The 21,078-nt window shown below is 35.4% G+C and overlaps 1 protein-coding gene across 9 annotated transcripts in view; it reads right to left on the bottom strand.

The window, feature by feature from the left end:
- Positions 1-18,003, bottom strand: part of LOC114292290 (putative RNA-dependent RNA polymerase 5) — a 71,645-nt gene extending 53,642 nt beyond the window's left edge. For 4 of the 9 annotated variants that reach the window (XM_028236205.2, XM_082870447.1, XM_082870443.1 and 1 more), the window contains exons 1-6: positions 17,256-17,851; positions 16,877-17,158; positions 15,233-15,383; positions 15,006-15,141; positions 2,220-2,294; positions 1,336-1,528 (exon numbers count right to left, since the gene is read on the bottom strand). In XM_028236205.2, coding sequence (XP_028092006.2) covers positions 1,336-1,528; positions 2,220-2,294; positions 15,006-15,141; positions 15,233-15,383; positions 16,877-17,158; positions 17,256-17,559 — 1,141 coding nt within the window. In that variant the 5' untranslated portion in view covers positions 17,560-17,851. Of the gene's footprint in view, positions 1-1,335; positions 1,529-2,219; positions 2,295-15,005; positions 15,142-15,232; positions 15,384-16,876; positions 17,159-17,255 lie in introns of all 9 variants that reach the window. The other 5 variants (XM_082870444.1, XM_082870445.1, XM_082870446.1 and 2 more) reach the window with 3 other exon arrangements.
- Between the last annotated feature and the right edge of the window lie 3,075 nt (positions 18,004-21,078).

The following is a 21,078-nucleotide window of genomic DNA, read 5'->3' as shown; positions in this document are numbered from 1 at the left end:
CTCTAATCTCCGGAACCATAAAATGGATCAACCAACCCATAATTAGAGAATTGGTGATCTCCCACTGGTCATAACGAGGGTCTGTGATACTGGGTGCCTGGATCCTCCCATCAACATATCCTATCTTCCTTCTACTCTTTAAGAAAATAGTCAAGACTCTGTGACCATGCTAATTCTGACCGTCGAATAGAGTGATGGTGATTTTAAGACCAGGGTTGAGGTTATCAATCATAACAGAAGGGATAATAGAACTCTCGCTCTGAGATGGCTGAGAGATATGAGATTCACTGGTCAAATCTGCCATGGAGACTCCACTAACTATGCCTCAAACACGATACCAATCACAAACCCAGAAGATGAGTGAAAGGAAAGACCCAACTTCTCCTATAAAAGCATAAAGAAGAAAGAAAAGAACCTTTTGTTTTGTTTTGTTTTTTAAAATTATTATGATTATTTTTTTTTACTGCATTTTTTTTAAAAAAAAAAATTGAAAATAGACCTCAACAAAAAACACACGACAAACGATCAGACCAAGGCCATTCGTGAGGCTCGTTGACCACACAGAGAGGACCGAAGGCCCTAGGCGACCAGCGAGGAGGCCACAATGGCCTTAGTTGAACCCCAGGAGCAAGCGACTGTCACCCAACAGCCTAGTCGACTAACCAGGAGACCACAATGGCCCTAGTCGAACACCCAGGAGCAAGCGACAGCCACCAAAGAGCCTAAGCGACCCACCAAGAGACCACGACGGCTCTCTACAAATAGAAGAGGGCTGCCAACTGTCCCAGGCAAGGATTGAGATGGCCTGGGCAGTCCTGCGGTGGAAGAGAAGTAGGTTTGTGATTGACTTTAGATTTGTGATTGACTTTAGGTATCTTCTAATGAGGCTCTGATACCATTTAAGTTTGAAAAAGAGAAAGCGTTAGGAAATGAGTTAGACTTCATTCCCTTTTATATTGATAATTGAGCAATTACAGGCATAGTCTAAGTAATAAAAAAAGGAATGAATAAGAATACAACAAATTATTTCCTATTCTAATATTTCCTATTCTAACAATTTCCTATTCCAACATATATGAATCAGAAAACAGTACTATAAACGTATGATTATATAAATCAGAAATTTAGACAAATACTCGCACCTAAGACTCGTGCCCAAGTCCATGTAACATAGAAGGAAAAAAAACAAAGAAACAAAAAAGAATGTGTTAGCTTGAATCCATAACAAAAGTACAAATTAAACTATGGTCATCATAGCTTGAATCAATGTGCCCCAACTAATTTAGCATAGAATTTTGAAATGCTTCACATCAAGAGCATGAAAAGAAAAATCACCAAAAAATCGAAAGCGCCTCAGACCAACAAGAATTCCTTCTTCAGCAATCTTGTTGAATGCAGCATCATAATTACTAGAACCAGTCACCCTATTATTACAGCTTGTGGCCTCTTCGGCAAACTTCACAATCAATACGTTCTCATCGCCTAATACCCTTTGTAGGTGAGTTCTGGTGCAGTTCAAATACGGTCCCTGAGGTATAAAGGCAATGGATGTCACAATTGAAATATTTAATAGAAAACACATCTGAGAATGTTCAATAAACACTAATTTTGTATGAGAAATTTCAAACAATAATCTACAAATACACCACACACTATGTTGCCAGCCATTATCAGAAAGTAACAAAAGTAATGCAAGTCTATCTTGTCAAAGGAAGAACAAGCAAGGATATACACACCAATCAAGTGGAACAGTCAGAGTGAAAGTGACTAAAGAGCTTTTTTTTTTTTAATGACAAATAAAGAGCACTTAAACTCAAGGTTTATGATAATAGGTAGAGGTGGGAATTTGCAATTTTTTTTAATGACAAATGAAGAGCACTTAAACTCAAGGTTTATGGTAGCAGGTACAGGTGGGAATTTTCTGACTAAACACAAATCTTATCTGTATCTGAGCTTCCTAGCATTTTAGTGCATACATTACGGAGGTGATCACTAAGGTGCCTACATAGCTTAGAGAAACAAGAAAAAACTCAATGAAAAATTCAAAAGTACGGCAAAAGAAGAACACACAACAATATAAGTAACAAAAAAAATCACAATAACAATGCAACTTAAATAGAATGAAGGGGCAAAGGGGAACATAAATCTCTATCTAAATTAAAAATGAAGCAAATGAACATAAATCTCTACTGAATTAACAATGAAGCAAACATACAAACCTTGAAAGTATAACTTCCATCTTGATAAACATGACAGTAATATAGATGTGTCTTTCCAGAATCCCAATCTAGATACTGTGAGACAAAAACATAAACAAAAGAGAGTTACTGCAAATCAGGATACAGACCAGGTGCTGCTCTAGTACAAAAGCTCATGATTTCCCTTTTGTGTATTTTGAGAATATATCAATCTATAATGTTCATACTATTGGAAAGCCAAATTTAAGTACATAACTTTGGGCACTAAAAGGAACTAGATTTAAAAATACAACACAGTTAAACCATGGTGTGTGTGTGTGTGTTTTCTTTTTTCTCTGTTTTTGGTAAGTGAGAAATTTTTATTTTAGTACTTTTGTACAGAGAATGCTATTAATTTATGCAATATGATATTAAACCCATGCAATATGCTACTCAGTCAATGCACGGAAAATTTTCTTGCAATACCAAAAAAAATCTCAAGATAAAATAACATGATTGTATTTACTCTACAAAACTATAAACAACACTTATATTATGTGTCAACAAAAACGTTATCACTCTGGTTGCAATGATCACTATCAGTAATTGCAATTTGGCCAATATACAAACAAGGTTCCCTTAGAGCATCTCCAACTTGAATCAAAAATTTCATCAAATTTGAATAAAAATTTGATGAAAAGTTTGATTTGATACCGTTTACTCCAACGGTAAATTAGAATTTTTATCAGATTTTTTCATATGGCAGTTGTCCAGGAGAACGTCTGGAGGGATGTCCTAGAGGTTGTCCGGACATGAACGAAAAATTTGATCAAATTTTCTTTTGGGTGGACACCAAGGAGAATGTCCGGCCCAATGGTAATACTTTAAATTTGATGAGGATGAAATGCTCTCTTCATTTGATGAAATTTTTGGTTTTCCCCTCATTTGATATGGGTTTGATGCATCAAATTTAAATTTAAATTTGATGAAAAGTTTGAGTAAGGGTTGAAGACACTCTTATTGCTTTACAAATCAACCCAAAATCCTATAAGGGAAATAAAACCATTACTTACTAAATAGTAATATTAAAGAAAAAAATCTAGGAACATACTAAGCAGAATCAATGTAGAAATTATCAGCTCAATTAGTGGGAACACAATTATACTCATATTTTGAGCAGTAAATAGTATGATTTTTGACAATCCATGAGAATTTAATAGACCTCAACTTATTGAGAGAGAGAGAGAGAGAGAGAGAGAGAGAGAGAGAGTCTGTCTAATGGATTGAGAATTCTTGACTAAGTGTTTGCTGGACAAGATAAGGATATCTAGGTAGCTTATCAACTTAAAGGCATCAAATTGAGAAATAAAACCATCAGGTAAGTGATGTTTTTGAGAATACAAGATTAGGGAATGCGTAGGATATCATTCCCTATTTTTATTAATGAAGATTAATAATTACAATGAAGCCCTAAGGTATAAAATAATTACAAAATAATAACCCAAATAATTATATATTATTCTAACACTCCCCCTCAAGCTAGTGCAAAGATATTTCTCATGCCCAGCTTGCCTAAATGTCATGAAATGGCTTACTCCCAACTCCCTTGGTGAGGATGTTAGCAAGTTTTTTACCAGACTGCACAAAGGAAGTACATATTGTGCCACTAGTGAGTTTCCCCTTAATGAAGTAACGATCAATCTCAACATGCTTTGTCCTGTCATGTTGAACCAGATCGTGAGCGATGTTGATAACGGCCTCATTATCACAGTATAACCGCATGGAGTCCGTCTGATCAATACCTAAATCACTCAACAATAACTTGATCCATAAGAGCTCGCACACCCCTTGTGCCATAGCTCTAAACTCAGCTTTTGCACTTGACTTGACAACCACATTCCATTTCATACTCCGCCAAGTAACTAAGTTGCCTCCAACAAAGGTGCAATGCCCTGAAGTCAATCTCCTGTTAGTCACCGATCCAGCCCAGTCAGTATCCGTATAAGTTTCCACACAAAGATGATCATACCTTGAAAAATAAAGACCCTTACCAGGAGTAGACTTCAAGTACCTCAAAATTCTTATGACAACCTCGAAGTGAATCTAATGAGGAGCATTGCATAAATGAGCTAACCACACTGACAGCAACAGCAACAACAACAACAACAACAACAACATCAAGACGAGAGTGAGATAGGTAAATGAGTTTGCCCACTAATCGCTGATAGTTTCCCCTGTCAACAGCCGCTCCTCCTTCATCATCCTCCAGTTTCTGATTGGGTTCCAGTGAAATGTCACAGGCCTTGCAGCCAAGCATCCCAGTTTCCTTTAGCAAGAGCATCCTGAAAATGGTTAAGAATGCTAACAGAAGAAATATTGGACACAAACGCTCTATATAAGGACGACAAATGAGAGCAGGACACAAAATTTAAGATAGGATGTTGAGTACAAGACCTCACACCCTTTCTCTTGGCAATAGGAGCATCAAGATCACTGGACTCAAGAGATTCAAAATTACCTGGACTCTCATCAGAAGCAAGAGATGGCAGTAGAAGAGCAGAAGTGGTCTCTTATATCTAGTTAGCTTTCTGTCTGTCTTTGTCCCTAACATAAACTTGCCCTTCCCTATCCTGGGAGACATTGGGTGCTGCAATCCCAGTAGGAGGTGGTGGTGCAAGAACTAGTTCCACTATAGGAATCACAGGAATTACTTCACACCAAGGCCCCCCCTGAAGGGAGGACTGTGACATCGGAGAAGACAAGAAATAAGACTGGGACTCAAAGAATGTGACATCCATGGACACAAACCACTTACGAGGAGGAGGGTGGTAACCCTTATACCCTTATTGAGTAGGCGAGTACCCAAGGAAAACATATTTGAAGGAGCGAAGGCCCAGCTTACCACGAGTATAAGAGTGATTATGGACAAAACAGACATAACCAAATATTTTAGGAGGAATAGAAAACAAAGATTGGGAACTTAAGAAAACTTAAACAAGAGCTTGTTTGTGCAAGACTTGGGTAGGAAGACAATTAATAAGATGGGCAGTGGTGAGAACAGCGTCGCCCCAGTTTGACCAAGGCACACTCATAGAAAAACACATGCACCGAGCCATGTCAAGAAAATGGCGATTCTTGCGTTCCACCACCTTATTTTGTTGAGGGGTATTGGTGCAAGAGGTTTGATGGATAATGCTATGAGTAGAAAAATATTGCCCTAACCCAGAGTTACCCCCATTATCAGAATGAAATATTTTGACAGTGGCCCCAAACTGAGTACAAATCATCTTATGAAAATTGCAGAAGATAGAGAAAACCTTACTCTTGTCTTTCATGAGATACACCCAAGTAGTATGAGAAAAATCATCAATAAATGTAACAAACCAACGATGATCTTTTACAAACACAACACGAGATGAACCCCAGACATCAGAATGTATTAATAAGAAATGAACTAAACTTTTATTAAAATTGGAAGCAAAAGAAGCTCTGTGTTGTTTTCTAAGTTGGGAAAACTTACAAAGAAATTCAGACACATTTTTGTTTGAAAAAGCAAATGGAAATAAATGCTTAAGTAAATAAAAAAAAAGATGCCAAAGACGCCGATGCCACAGCCATATATCATTGGTGGTAGTAGGACGCATGGTGGAAGAATGAGCAAGTTTGTCCGGTTGATCCAAGAAGTAGAGACTATTTTTTGCACTACCACTACCAATCGTCCTCCTCGTGACAAGGTCCTAAAAAAGACAATGATTAGGGAAAAATGTCACATTACAATTCAAATCCTTTATAATACGACTCAAGGATAGCAGGTTTACAAAAAAATTGAGAACATGGAGAACAAAAGAGAGGTAAAGTAGGAGTGACATGGACTGAACATTTCTCAGAAATAGAAGAAACAATACCATCTACAATACTAATTTTGTCCTGACCAAAAGAGGGCTTATAGGCAGAGAAAATATAAGAGGAGCCAAACATATGATCTGAGGCACCAGAATCAATAATCCAGGGCAAAGACTTATGAGACAGGAAAACATAAGAAGAAGAGGCTAAGTTACCTGAGCAGGCAAACGACAAGGAAGATGTACGCACAGCAGTAAAAGAATGGCGGTCCAGCAATTGACGCAGAACATCCTCAAGCTCATGAGTAGTCATGCTAGAGAGACCATCAGAAGCCTAGCCAACAGAAGCAGAAGTAGAATCAAGTGTATTAACGACACTAGATTAGTGAGCCCAGGGATAGGAGTCACGTCCTCTAGGCTGGCCTTGTAAAACCCAAGTTGTGTGTAAGATTATTTTATTGGATAGATTAGTAATTAAATTAATTTATATGGGTCATTTATTAATATCAAAGAATTAGTTATAAGATGGCATTATATTTCCTATTACTTAGATGGATAATTTTGTAACTTTGAGAAATTAGGTTAATAAGCCCACCTATTGTGGCTTTAAGTCTTGGAAAACAAACAAAACAGAGGCTGGGAATTGCTCCATAGGCGGCTAGGGTTTGAGAAGGTAAAAGAAAAAAGAAAAGAAAAAGAGAAGAGAGGTTCAAGTGAGGCTACAATAGGGATTGGAGGCAGCACGTTGGTGATTTTGGGACACCCATTAGTTAAGGTAAAATCTGTCTTTACTGTTAATTATTAAGTTTATGTTGAGGAATTTAACAATCAATGCATTAAGGGGATTTGGAAGATCTATAGGTGCCTACTTAGGTTTAGAGAATTGGGTGCAATGTGTAAGTGTAACTTTGGGTGGGTAATAGAAACAATGGAGTTTTGTATCATGGGTAAGGGTGTGTTTGGCTATAAAGTTGGGTTGAATGGTTTAATCACTTGGATATTAAAGCAATACATTAATCTAATATGGGGGGGCTTTTGTGGGTGTATGTAACACGTAAAAATATTAATTTATTTGAGGTTTTGTTTATTAGGTTTGTGTGATTGAAGTGGTGGAGCTGGGTGTTTGGAATTGGTGTTGGAATATTAGTTCTAAGCGTTTGGTGTAAGTAACCTTCTATCACTGTTGATTCATTTTTTATTCTTATTGAATCGATTAAAATTATAAATATTTATTTATAGCCTTCTTCTCTTAAAATAAAATATGGGTCAAGTATAAAACAACATCGAATATTATTATGAAAGTTATTTGAATATTTTGTGAAACTATTCTGAAAATTGTACCAAATGTTTATTCTGGAAATATCGAATATTTTATTTTAAAGTTGTGTATTGTTTGAATGTTTGAACATCACTCTAGTCTGACTATGATTTGGACCCTAGCCAATGGGGGTTATTTATTGGCACAGAAACTAGTTTCTTTTGGGGCTTTACCACCGGCCTATGTGTGGTTCTGGGCCTTGTCATGGGCTAAGTGACCGTAGTCACCAAGACTTGGGTTTTGTGAATCAAATCATTGAACCATCTAAATATCGAACCATCGATTTGAACAACGAATTACTTTGAATTATCTTGTTGGCTTTTCATTTAAAATGTATTGTACATTGTTTATTTTTAGCTATGAAACCATCTTACAAATAATTATTCATTTATTGAACTGTAGAAAAAATTATATTTATTGGTTATCGATTTATTTATTTATTTTTTTGTATACTTGATCCAGCTAGCAGTGATGGTTGGTTATTTACTGGGCTATCTAGCTTACCCTTATATTTTTTTTAGATTCTGAAGAGTAGAGCTGCGCGGGATTTTTACATGTGGGAGTGCCGAGAGTAGAACTATGATTTAAGTACTTGGATTATTGTCTTGTTAATGGATTTTATTAGTGGACTAGGTGGATAATTTCATATGATAAGAATAATCAATTTTTATGGATTTTAGCATTATGATAATTAAGGATTTAATTGGAGTATTTTACATTGTTGGTTATGTGTTAGACTCTTAGCCTTGCATGCTCACTTAAATGAGTGTGCGGAGTTGTCACGGAGCTTGGGGCGTGACAATTTTATGGTATCAGAGCCAGGTTGTAATTTTAAAAGCTGGTATAGAATAGTAGTGAGATTGGGTAGATGTAGGATTGGGAACGCTTATAATTTAGTATAATCTTAATTTTAATTACTTACCCCAAAAAAAAAAAAACAAAAAAAAATGTTAATTTTAATTACATGTTATAGGGACTTGAGAATAGAATAAGATGAGGTTTTATTATTGATCATATAGGTTGCAATGGAACATGAGGAGACATTGGCAAATCTCGTGTGGTTAGTATAGATGGCAGGAGATTGCTTGTAGACTTGACTGTTTTAGATATGCGGGACTTTGACATAATTCTTGGAATGGATTGGTTGGTAACCAATTATGCTTCTGTTGATTGCCGAGGCAAAAGGGTAGTATTTCAGATTCCTGATCAACCAAAATTTTGTTTTGTGGGTAGTGGAGTTAACACTCCTCCTTTGGTAATCTCAACTTTGCAAGCTAGATGATTGTTGAGGAATAGTTGCGAGGGTTATTTAGCTTCTGTGAGAGATATTCGTGAGACTGAATTGAAGTTAGAGGATATTTTAGTTGTAAATGAATTTCCCGATGTTTTTCTTGACGACTTATCGGGGTTGCCACCAGATAGAGAGATTGAGTTTGCCATCGAATTGATACCCGATCAGATGGCCCTAGCAGAGTTGAAAGAGTTGAAGGAACAATTACAAGAGTTACTAGATAAGGGCTTTATTAGGCCTAGTGATTCTCCTTGGGGTGCGCCCGTTTTATTTGTGAAAAAGAAAGATGGTAGTTTTCGCCTTTGCATTAGTTATCGAGAGTTAAACAAGGTGACAATTTGAAATAAATATCCTTTGCCTAGGATAAATGACCTATTTGATCAGTTGCAAGGAGCACAAGTCTTTTCTAAGATTGGCCTTCATTCTGGATATCATCAGTTGAAGGTTAAGGCGGAAGATATACCTAAGATAGCCTTCCAAACTAGGTATAGGCATTGTAAATTTTTAGTGATACCGTTTGGGTTGACCAATGTGCCTGCAGCTTTTATAGATTTAATGGACAGAGTATTTAAACCCTTCTTAGATCAGTTTGTGGTAGTTTTTATTGATGACATTCTTGTGTACTCGAAGAGTAAAGAGCAGCACGAAGAACATTTGAGAATAGTGTTGCAGATATTAAGGGAGAAGAAATTATTTGCTAAATTAAAGAAGTGTGAATTTTGGCTCGAGAGTATCATTTTTGGGTCATGTGATATCTAGAGATGGGGTGTCTGTTGACCCCAAGAAAGTGGAGGCGGTGGTAGAGTGGAATAGGCCTACTAGTGTCACTGAAATTCGTAGCTTCTTGGGTTTAGCAGGTTATTATCGAAGGTTTGTTGAGGGATTTTCCCGAATTTCTATGCCTTTAACTCGTTTAACACAAAAAGGGGTTAAATTTGAATGGTCTGATGATTGTGAGAAGAGTTTCTAGGATCTAAAAAGTCGATTGGTGTCTTCTTTAGTACTTATAGTTCTGTCCGGAGATGAAGGTTTTACCATCTATAGTGATGCATCGAAGATGGGTTTGGGTTGTGTCCTGATGCAGAATGATAAGGTAGTGGCATATGCGTCTAGGCAATTGAAGCCATATGAGTAGAATTATTCTACGCATGATTTGGAGTTGGCTGCAGTGGTGTTTGCATTGAAAATCTGGAGGCACTACCTATATGGGGTGAAATGTGAGATATTCACTGATCATAAAAGTCTAAAGTATATTTTCACTCAAAAAAGAATTGAACATGAGGCAAAGGCGATGGTTGGAGCTATTAAAGGACTATGATTTGACTATCAATTATCATCCAGGAAAAGCTAATGCAGTGGCTGATGCCTTGAGTAGAAAGACACCGAGTAATTTGGCTACCTTGATCACTGACCAAAAGAATATCTTAGAGGACTTGCGAAAGTTGAATAATGAGATTAGATGGCACAACCATGGAGTGCAGTTGGCAAACCTTAGGGTTCAACCCACATTGATTGATAGAATTAAAGATGCTCAAGGAAGAGATCCTCAGTTGTAAAAACTTAAGGCTGAAATGGAAATAGGGCTACAAATGGAATTTTGTATGCATAAAGATGGAACCTTGAGATTTGGAGAGAGGTTGTGTGTGCCTAATGATTTAGAGCTCAAGAGAGAAATCCTGAGAAAAGCTCACAGTTCAGGGTATACTGTACATCCAAGGAGCACTAAAATGTATAAAGACTTGAAGAGGAACTTTTGGTGGAATAATATGAAGAGGGAAATTGCTCAGTATGTTACTCAATGTTTGGTATGTCAAGAGGTGAAAGTTGAATATCAGAGACCTGCAGGTAAGTTACAACCTCTTCCTATTCTTGAGTGGAAGTGGGAACATATTACCATGGATTTTGTGACAGGGTTGCCTAGGACCTAATTGGTAACAATGCTATTTGGGCTATCGTTGATCGATTGACCAAATCCGCTCACTTTCTAGCTTTTATGGTAGGGTTCTCCTTAGAGAGGTTTGCAAAATTATATATCAAGGAGATTGTGAAGTTGCATGGTATTCCGGTGACCATAGTGTCAGATAAAGATAGCAGATTTGTATCTATGTTTTGGAGGAGTTTGCATACAGCTTTGGATACTAGTTTGAATTTTAGCACGACCTTTCATCCTCAAAGTGATGGACAGTCAGAGAGAACTATTCAGACTCTTGAAGACATGTTGAGGGCCTGTATTAATGATCTTGGAGGTTCTTGGGATGAGCATTTGGCTTTAGTGGAATTCTCTTATAATAATAGTTATCATGCGAGCATTCAGATGGCACCATATGAGGCTTTATATGGACGAAAGTGTAGATCACCTATTTGTTGGGATGATGTGGGCGAAAGGAAGTTGTTAGGGCCTGAGATTGTGCAACAAATAATGGACAAAATCAATCTTATTAGAGAGCGACTTCGCACTGCACAGTGTAGACAGAAAAGTTATGCAGATAACAGGAGACGCGATTTGGTGTTTGGGGTTGGAGACCATGTGTTCCTTAAGGTGTCTCCTATGAAAAGAGTAATGAGGTTTGGTGTTCGTGGTAAATTGAGTCCTAGATTTATTGGACCATTTGAGGTTTTAGATCGAATTGGAGAGGTAGCTTACAGACTTGCCCTACCACCTTCACTAGTTGGAGTTCATAATGTCTTCCATGTTTCGATGTTGAAGAAGTATATACCGAATCCCAATCATGTGATTGATTATGCACCGTTGCAATTTAAGGAGGATTTGACCTATAAAGAACACCCTGTAAGAATTGTTGATAAGAAGGAGCAGGTTTTGAGGCGTCGAGTCATCCACTACGTTAAGGTTCAATGGAGCAATCACTCGGAGAAAGAAGCTACTTGGGAACTTGAGGATGAAATGAGACAAAAGTATCCATAACTTTTTGAGACTACAGGTATGTCAAATTTTGAGGACGAAATTTCTTTTAAGAGGGGAAGAATGTAAAACCCAAGTTGCGTGTAGGATTATTTTATTGGATAGATTAGTAATTAAATTAATTTATATGGGTCATTTATTAATATCAAAGAATTAGTTATAAGATGGCATTATATTTCCTATTACTTAGATGGATAATTTTGTAACTTTGAGAAATTAGGTTAATAAGCCCACCTATTGTGGCTTTAAGTCTTGGAAAACAAACAAAACAGAGGCTGGGAATTGCTCCATAGGCGGCTAGGGTTTGAGAAGGTAAAAGAAAAAAGAAAAGAAAAAGAGAAGAGAGGTTCAAGTGAGGCTACAATAGGGATTGGAGGCAGCACGTTGGTGATTTTGGGACACCCATTAGTTAAGGTAAAATCTGTCTTTACTGTTAATTATTAAGTTTATGTTGAGGAATTTAACAATCAATGCATTAAGGGGATTTGGAAGATCTATAGGTGCCTACTTAGGTTTAGAGAATTGGGTGCAATGTGTAAGTGTAACTTTGGGTGGGTAATAGAAACAATGGAGTTTTGTATCATGGGTAAGGGTGTGTTTGGCTATAAAGTTGGGTTGAATGGTTTAATCACTTGGATATTAAAGCAATACATTAATCTAATATGGGGGGGCTTTTGTGGGTGTATGTAACACGTAAAAATATTAATTTATTTGAGGTTTTGTTTATTAGGTTTGTGTGATTGAAGTGGTGGAGCTGGGTGTTTGGAATTGGTGTTGGAATATTAGTTCTAAGCGTTTGGTGTAAGTAACCTTCTATCACTGTTGATTCATTTTTTATTCTTATTGAATCGATTAAAATTATAAATATTTATTTATAGCCTTCTTCTCTTAAAATAAAATATGGGTCAAGTATAAAACAACATCGAATATTATTATGAAAGTTATTTGAATATTTTGTGAAACTATTCTGAAAATTGTACCAAATGTTTATTCTGGAAATATCGAATATTTTATTTTAAAGTTGTGTATTGTTTGAATATTTGAACATTACTCTAGTCTGACTATGATTTGGACCCTAGCCAATGGGGGTTATTTATTAGCACAGAAACTAGTTTCTTTTGGGGCTTTACCACCGGCCTTTGTGTGGTTCTGAGCCTTGTCATGGGCTAAGTGACCGTAGTCACCAAGACTTGGGTTTTGTGAATCAAATCATTGAACCATCTAAATATCGAACCATCGATTTGAACAACGAATTACTTTGAATTATCTTGTTGGCTTTTCATTTAAAATGTATTGTACATTGTTTATTTTTAGCTATGAAACCATCTTACAAATAATTATTCATTTATTGAACTGTAGAAAAAATTATATTTATTGGTTATCGATTTATTTATTTATTTATTTGTATACTTGATCCAGCTAGCAGTGATGGTTGGTTATTTACTGGGCTATCTAGCTTACCCTTATATTTTTTCAGATTCTGAAGAGTAGAGCTGCGCGGGATTTTTACATGTGGGAGTGCCGAGAGTAGGACTATGATTTAAGTACTTGGATTATTGTCTTGTTAATGGATTTTATTAATGGACTAGGTGGATAATTTCATATGATAAGAATAATCAATTTTTATGGATTTTAGCATTATGATAATTAAGGATTTAATTGGAGTATTTTACATTGTTGGTTATGTGTTGGACTCTTAGCCTTGCATGCTCACTTATATGAGTGTGCGGCGTTGTCACGGAGCTTGGGGCGTGACAGGCCTGACCGGCCTCCTAGAACTTGACCGATTACCTCGACCCCCGGATGGAGGCCCATGAAGCTTCCAACACGTCTCACGAGTATGCTACGGCTTCTTACAATAATCACAGAATACAGAAGCGACAGACGGAGGGATGAGAGTTAGGCTGAGGCCATCCCTAGAGGTAGACAATAATGCTGAGCAGTCAATAGAGACTGGGGACATCATAGCAGACCGGCGACTCTCCTCATTTTGTACATAGGCAAAAGCCTCTTGAAGTGAAAGAAGAGTGTCCATACTCAAAACCCGTCTACGAATCGGATCATACTCCATATTGAGATCGGCCAAAAACTTGAAGACCCTTGCCTGTGCAATGAACTTCTGGTACCCAACTAAATCAGCAGTGCAAACAGGCTTATAATCCTGCATGTGATCAAGGCGTTTCCAGCCATTGGTGAGGAAGGTGAAGTACTGAAGAACCGTCTGCTCCCCTAAACAGAGTTCTCAATAGAGCGGCGTAACTCAAATGCCTGTGAGAAATTCCCTTTGCAGGGAATAGGTGGTAGCCATAGCATCCCAAACATCCTGGGCAGCCTCCATAGATAAGTAGCCCTCGCCAATGTCTGGTACCATCGAATGAATAAGCCAACTCATAATCAAAGAGTTGGTAATCTTCCATTGGTCATAACCCGGGTTAGTTGTGTTAGGTGCCTGTATTCGGCCATCCAGATACCCCATCTTCCCTCTGCTCTTCAAAAACATAGTCAAATTTTGCGATCACGCGAGATAGTTCTAACCATTAAATAGAGAAGTAGTGATTTTAAGACTAGGATTGGGGTTATCAGTCATAGTAGTAGGTATAGGGAAACTCTCACTCCTAGGTGTTTGAGAAGTAGTGGGCACACTGGTGGAATCTGCCATAAATACTGTACTACCGACACCTCAACAAAACTAGTGTCAATCACAAACCCGAAAGATAGAGAAATACAAATACAATGACCACTAAGAAAATTACAGACTTAAAAACTCATCAACCCTTTTTTTAAAAAAAAATAAAAATAAATAAAGAATAAAAGAAGAAAAGCAAAAACAAAACAAGGTCAACACCTCATCAAAGAAGGCAACAAAAGGTCAAACAAGGGAGACAGCACAGAGGAAAACGACGGAAGCCAAAGAAAGCCTCGGGGCTGTCGGCTAGGTTTGAGAGACTGCCAGGGGCAGTTGGCAAGGCAGACGACACAACCACAGTGGTAACTTAAGCCAGAATGGTTGTCGATAGGGACCAAACACGTAACTGGGGATCTGCGATAGTGAATGAAGAGTGCGACTAAGACCCCAAGCGTGCGACTAGGCACGATGGCCTGTCGGCTGGAACCACAGAGGTCGACTTAGACTAGAAGGCCTGTCGACAATGACCAACCATCGTGTGGGCACCTGTGACAGTGGTTGACATAGGGTTGACTCTGGCAAAAACAGTCAAACCATAGACGGGAGCTTTGTGGTGGCTGTGTGGTGGATGGGTTTAGAGTTTAGGATTGTGGCTCTGATACCATGATGTTTTTGAGAATACAAAGATTAGGGAATGATTAGGATATCATCCTCCATTTAAATTAATAAAGATTAATAATTACAAAGAAGCCCTAAGGCATAAAATAATTACAAAATAATAACCCCACTAATCATATATTATTCTAACAATGAGAACAAGCGAAGAGTCACCTTAGGCCGGTCTTTATCACTGCAGTGTTTAATCTGCTCACCATAATCATCCCAAACTTTTTCCTCAAAACTCCACATTGGAAGATTTTTTAGATTTGAAACGTCATCGGCTGACATGAAGTCCTCCAACTTGTTACTGCAGATAACAAACAGCTGCTCAATTTTCCCAACCTGGTATATGACAATAGACTGCAATTAACAGTGAAATGAAAGACAAAAAATGTCACCTCCCAATGTAACTTAGAATCAAGAATCCTTTCCTGAACTCTAGTTCACTCAGGGCTAGCAACTGAGGACTCAATTTCTGAGTGCTTGCCCCCTCCGAACTCGGTGAGAATACTGGCCGCATTGAGACTTGTGAGTGAGGACCAACACCATCTGCGCCCACATAAAAATGTGAAGAGAAACTTGACACAAATCTCATCTCTACAGACTGGAATTTAAAACTCATCTTCAAAAAAAAAGACATTAGACCCATCTAGTTGAGTTGAGTGCATTTAATGCAAAATTAAAATAAAATAAAAAATACAACAGAATAAAATCTAGGTGTGATATAAAATACTTGACTCAAACCTACATCAAATTTAAATTTAGGTAAAAAAATCACTCAAAACACCCTCCACTCGCTGGACCCAAACTAATACCAAATTGTGTTTTACTTAAATTTTTACTCAAATCAAGGGAGACTCATCACAGTCAAATGCATTCTTTTTTTGGTACATCGGAAAAGGACAGTTAAATGCATTCAATGCAAAGAAAAAAATGAAAATTACAACACATGATCTAGATGTGTGCATATAAGCTTAACAGGCTTTTGAAACCTGTCTCTTGGGTCCCTGATGTCATTCTCTAGAGTGCGAATGTCTATACAAATGCATATGTGCCCACAAACTTGCAAAGAAAAACCAGAAACCATAGGAAATTTTTGGCAACAAATGGTCAAAACATTGAGATTCCTCCATCAACATACTTAGGCCCCCGTTTGGAACAGCCAAAATACCCAATCACTACAGTCTATACGTTCTTTATTAAAAAATTAAACAGTTAATTAAAATAACTACTTCTCAAACACCATCTTATACATATGCTGCATGCATATATGCATCACAGCATAAGAAGCTAAAATATAACCAATTTCTCAACATACACATTAACGGCTCTGTTTGATTAAAAACAATACAAAAAAAATAAAGTATATATATATTCCTATACGAATTTAATGAGGATAAAAATTTTACAGAAAAAAAAAAAGAAAAATTCTATAACAAATTTAAACTTTCTTTTTATTTTTATATGTTTTTGCAATAAACTAAAAATTTGATTGCCAAGCTATCAAGAGTTGTACAAAAATATTAACTTTCTCGTGACTTCCACACCACAGCTTCGGGGGCAAAAAAATACAGCAGCAATGGTAGGTGGCCCGAAATTTAGTGATTCGAATGGCTCGAAACTGTCAAAACAACGCTGTTTTGACAGTTTTGGGCGCAAAACGATGTCGTTTTGACAGTTTCGAGCCATTTGAGCCACTGATTTTGTGGCCTTCAAACATTTTTCAAATTACAGTTTCCATCATTCTCATCCTAATCTCCTAACCAAACTTTGGACAAGAAATTCCGGGCGGGGACCACGTCAAATTCATTTTCCGAGAAAACAAACAGATCTAAACTGTATAAAAACCGTTCAGAAAACCCAAAAGTAAGCAAAACTCCAATCATCACAACAAAGAAATTCCGGGCGGGACCACATCAAATACATTTTCGGAGAAAACAAACAGAGCTAAACTGTATAAAAACCAGTTCAGAAAACCCAAAAGTAAGCAAAATTCCAATCATCACAACAGACAGCATTGAAAAAAAAAAAAAAAAAGTTACCTGGTGAATTCACTGGACTATAGCAATCATCTGAGCTCCGTTTATGAGGTGATTGATAAATGCCTTGTTGAGTAGGAGCTCCAGCGTAGTCCTTGGCTAAATGCATTATGAAACCACTCAAACTTTTGCGAATTTTTTGTGTGCATATTATTCCGAGGATCTCAAGAGACACCTCTTCGCCGAGCAATTCAAGCTGTTTTCGGACAGAAGTACCTGGAGGCGATTGATATTGCTCGACACAGATTTTCTGGAGCACCGATTCGACGGATTGGGGGAGACGGACTTCAGAGAAAGGTAATCATCACAACAGACAGTATTGAAAAAATAAATAAATAAATAAATAAATAAATAAATAAATAAATAAACAAGTAAAAATTACTTGGTGAATTCACTGGACTATAGCAATCATCTGAGCTCCGTTTATGAGGTGATTGATAAATGTCTTGTTGAGTAGGAGCTCCAGCGTAGTCCTTGGCTAAATACATTATGAAACCACTTAAACTTTTGCGAATTTTTTGTGTGCATATTATTCCGAGGATCTCAAGAGACACCTCTTCGCCGAGCAATTCAAGCTGTTTTCGGACCGAAGTATCTGGAGGCGATTGAAATTGCTCGATACAGATTTTCTGGAGCATCGATTCGACGGATTGGGGGAGACGGACTTCGGAGAAAGGTTCAGCCATAGTTGGTTTCCGCTTGTTTCCTGAGAAAAAACAAATTAAGGAGTTGCGATTTCAGAGGATTTGGAAGGAGATTGAATTGAAGAACAAATTCGAAACTCTGGCTGGAGAGATGAGAGGGAAAGCTGATTGAGAGAGCTAGTTTTTCAACGACATGGGAAAGTGATGAACAGGATTAATGATTGTTTCCCAAGAAAATTTTGGAGTTAGAGATTTTCTCACAAAGAGCAACAAGATTTTCTCACTCGGTTTCTGTTTGGATTCTGGAATTGAAATTCCCGCTCTTGGAATGAGTGATTGTAAGTTGAAGTGATGTGTATTTATAGGATTTTTTAAATATTTTTTAAAATATATAAAAAAAAATAAAGAAGTATTTTTTAAAAAAATTAATAAAAAAAAACTGGCTTTTGACGTAGTGCCAAACTAGGCCATAGACTCATGCACCCCAACTCAAGCGACGGTTTTTGGAAATAAAAATATTTCAAATCTCCTTTTCCTTTTATTGGTCAATTTTTTTTTTTTTTTTTTTTTATCCTTCTTCTTCAATTATCACCCGTTATGTATGTGTGGAATGATGAGAATGATAATTGAAGAGGGTCTCTATCAATGTTGATTTTGGAAATAGTAGAGATTATAAAAATTTTATCAAATATTTTATATAAATGTGAAATTTATATTATGTGAGTCTCACATCTATATGACATATTTAATATAATCTTTTAGATCTCTAACATTATCCTTTAAATTCGAATGATTTAAATTATTTTTGTTTTATTTTTCTATTAAAATTATTGATTGAAATTTAAAATCGCTCTATTTATTTGGATAAAAAATATTTTTTTACAAATAAAAAATTCACTGAATACAAAAAAAAACTCAAAAATTTAATATATTTTGGTATTTTTTTGTATTTATTAAATTGTTTTTAGATTCCTTTTTATAAATATTTTACTTTTTTAAATATAAATTAAAAAAATAAAAATATTAAAAGAATTTATTAAAAATAAAAATACATACAAATTTAAAATTTCGAACAACTATTTTTAAAAAGGAGAAATTACTATTCATGACATACAAGCAAAAATAATTACCCATGCAATTTTTCTTGTAAATTTTTTCATTAAAAAAAGGTTGCACTCTACTCTTTTTCTTTTTTCCTTTTTTCTTAAGGAAAATTACATAAAAGGTCCATCTCAAGAACAGTTATTTCAATCAGTTCCATGTTTTATCTATTGCCCTAATAAATCTGTTGTTTGGTAATTTTTGTTAAACGGTTGTATTCTTGTTTACTGTGACATCTACTTTTTTTTTTTCTTTTTCTTTTTTTTCACTATAACACTTAACAAAAACTCAACTAATGTGGCATGTAGCATGTTTCCCTACATGGCTTATTTTGGCATTTAGGTTAAAAGTTGAGTTTTTGATTTTTTTTGTCACATCATCTCTCTTATTTTTTGTACAATTTTTAAAAATAAAACTAAAATATTGGTTCTTCACTTACTTTTCTTCTTACTTATCAGTTTTTATTGTTCACTCCAATTGGGTTCCAAACATAAGAAAATATCATCGTCAAGCATAATAATTTTTTGAAGTCCCAAAGTCATTTCCACTGGATTTATCGACCAAGTCTAAAGAGTTTAAAAATTTTTGATTTGATGCGGAGTTTAAATTGATCACATAAAATTTAATGTGGTTTTTTAAAAAAATTTAATGAGACTAAGGTTTCAAGATTTACTCACAACAAGTTAATGGTGTCTGCCAACAATTTTAATTTTATAACTCAATTGAGATTTATATGAAAGTTGAATCCAATCAGAAAGTTTAATAATTTTTAGTTTATGAAAAATATTTTTCATAATATGATTTCATAAAAACTTGACTGGTTTAACATGTCAAAAATTAATAATTTAATTGGCAGAGAATTCTAAGCATTCACTATATTCGAAATTAATTATAGATCAAAAAATTATAGAGAATAAAATACTTTTTCAAATAAGATAACTAATAAAATAAAATAAAATCTTACATTGAAACTATAAAAAAAAAATAATTAACAAACATCAAACACGCCATGATTTCACTCTTCACCTTAATAAAATATTTAGCTACTCAAAATTAATTCAGTAATGATTTAATTAGAGGTCTAAATAAGGTGCTCTAAATTCACCACTAGTGAGATAAAAATTGCAAAAAAAAAAAAAAAAACACAACATATATTGTACCACTATCACATCATTAATGGTGACTTTAATTAGAACTCCCACGCATTTTTGAAATTAATTATACAAATTTATAGAACAAATATGAACTGGAAGGCTCTCTGCCCGAGCTCCTCCTCTCTGCTGAATGCTGCTGCCTTTTGTAAGCATCAGTAATGCAACGCATAAGGCTGAGTAAGGAATCCGTGAAATCCGTAATCTGATCCAGTCCGGTCTAATTCGATACGTTTGGATTGGTTTTTTAAATCCGCGGTTCAGTTCCGGATTGAAGAATTAAAAATCCGTAGTCCACAGATTGGTTTCGGATTGAACCCCACGGTTCCAATCTGGAACCGATCCAGACCGTATACAAATAGTCTATATTTTTATTATACATCCTCCCATAGTATCTTCTCTTATTCTATATAAAATCTAAACTCAAACCTAAAACCGTATAATATCTTCTTTTATTACTTTTGTTTGGTAGTTTTTAGTTTTAATTTGTAATGGTCTAAATACTTATGGTGAAATCAGTTTTTTTATGATTTTTTAAATTATAGAACAGTATGTCGCTATTATAGAAAAATATGTTGCTATTGTGGAACGAATATAGCGCTATATTTATATTTTTATGAAATTAAAGTGTTATATATATAGATATATATATATATATATATATTTGTTATTTAATTATGTGAATCCGTAGTCCTAAACCAATCCAATCCGTATTTAAATGGATTGGTTCGGATTAGTTTCATGATTTAAACGGATTGGATTAGTTCTAATTTTTCAAAAACCGTAGATAACGGATTGATTCTGATTTTACCTCAATCCGATCTAATCCAGACCATGCTCACTCTTAGCAACGCATGCATAAAACAAATGAATTAAATAAATAATAGAGAGGAACAAAAGAAACTGGAGTTATTATCTCAAAAATAAAAAAAGAAAAAAAAAAGAAACTGGAGTTGGATGCTGCGGTGGGAGAATGATGTGTTGCTGGAATTGTTCCTGTGCTTTTGATTTATTATTTATATTTATTTTATAATAAATATAATATAATATATAAAATATTTAAAATATATTATTTATACAAATTTATGTATAAACATTTAAAATATATAAAATTACATTTAAATTAGTAGACAAATATATAAAATTACATTTAAATTAGTAGACAAATAAAATATATGTTATCGAATTGTGTAATATTTATATACCAATAAGTAACACTCAACAAAATTTTAATGTGCCATGTGACATATTCCATCATAAAAAAGATTTCTAAAAGAAGTCACAGTGTATTTTTTTACACGATAACATT

This window comes from Camellia sinensis, chromosome 5, assembly GCF_055761805.1.
Source record: "Camellia sinensis isolate YWXY chromosome 5, ASM5576180v1, whole genome shotgun sequence".
Lineage (NCBI taxonomy): Eukaryota > Viridiplantae > Streptophyta > Magnoliopsida > Ericales > Theaceae > Camellia > Camellia sinensis.
This window is presented reverse-complemented; position numbering and strand designations above follow the sequence as displayed.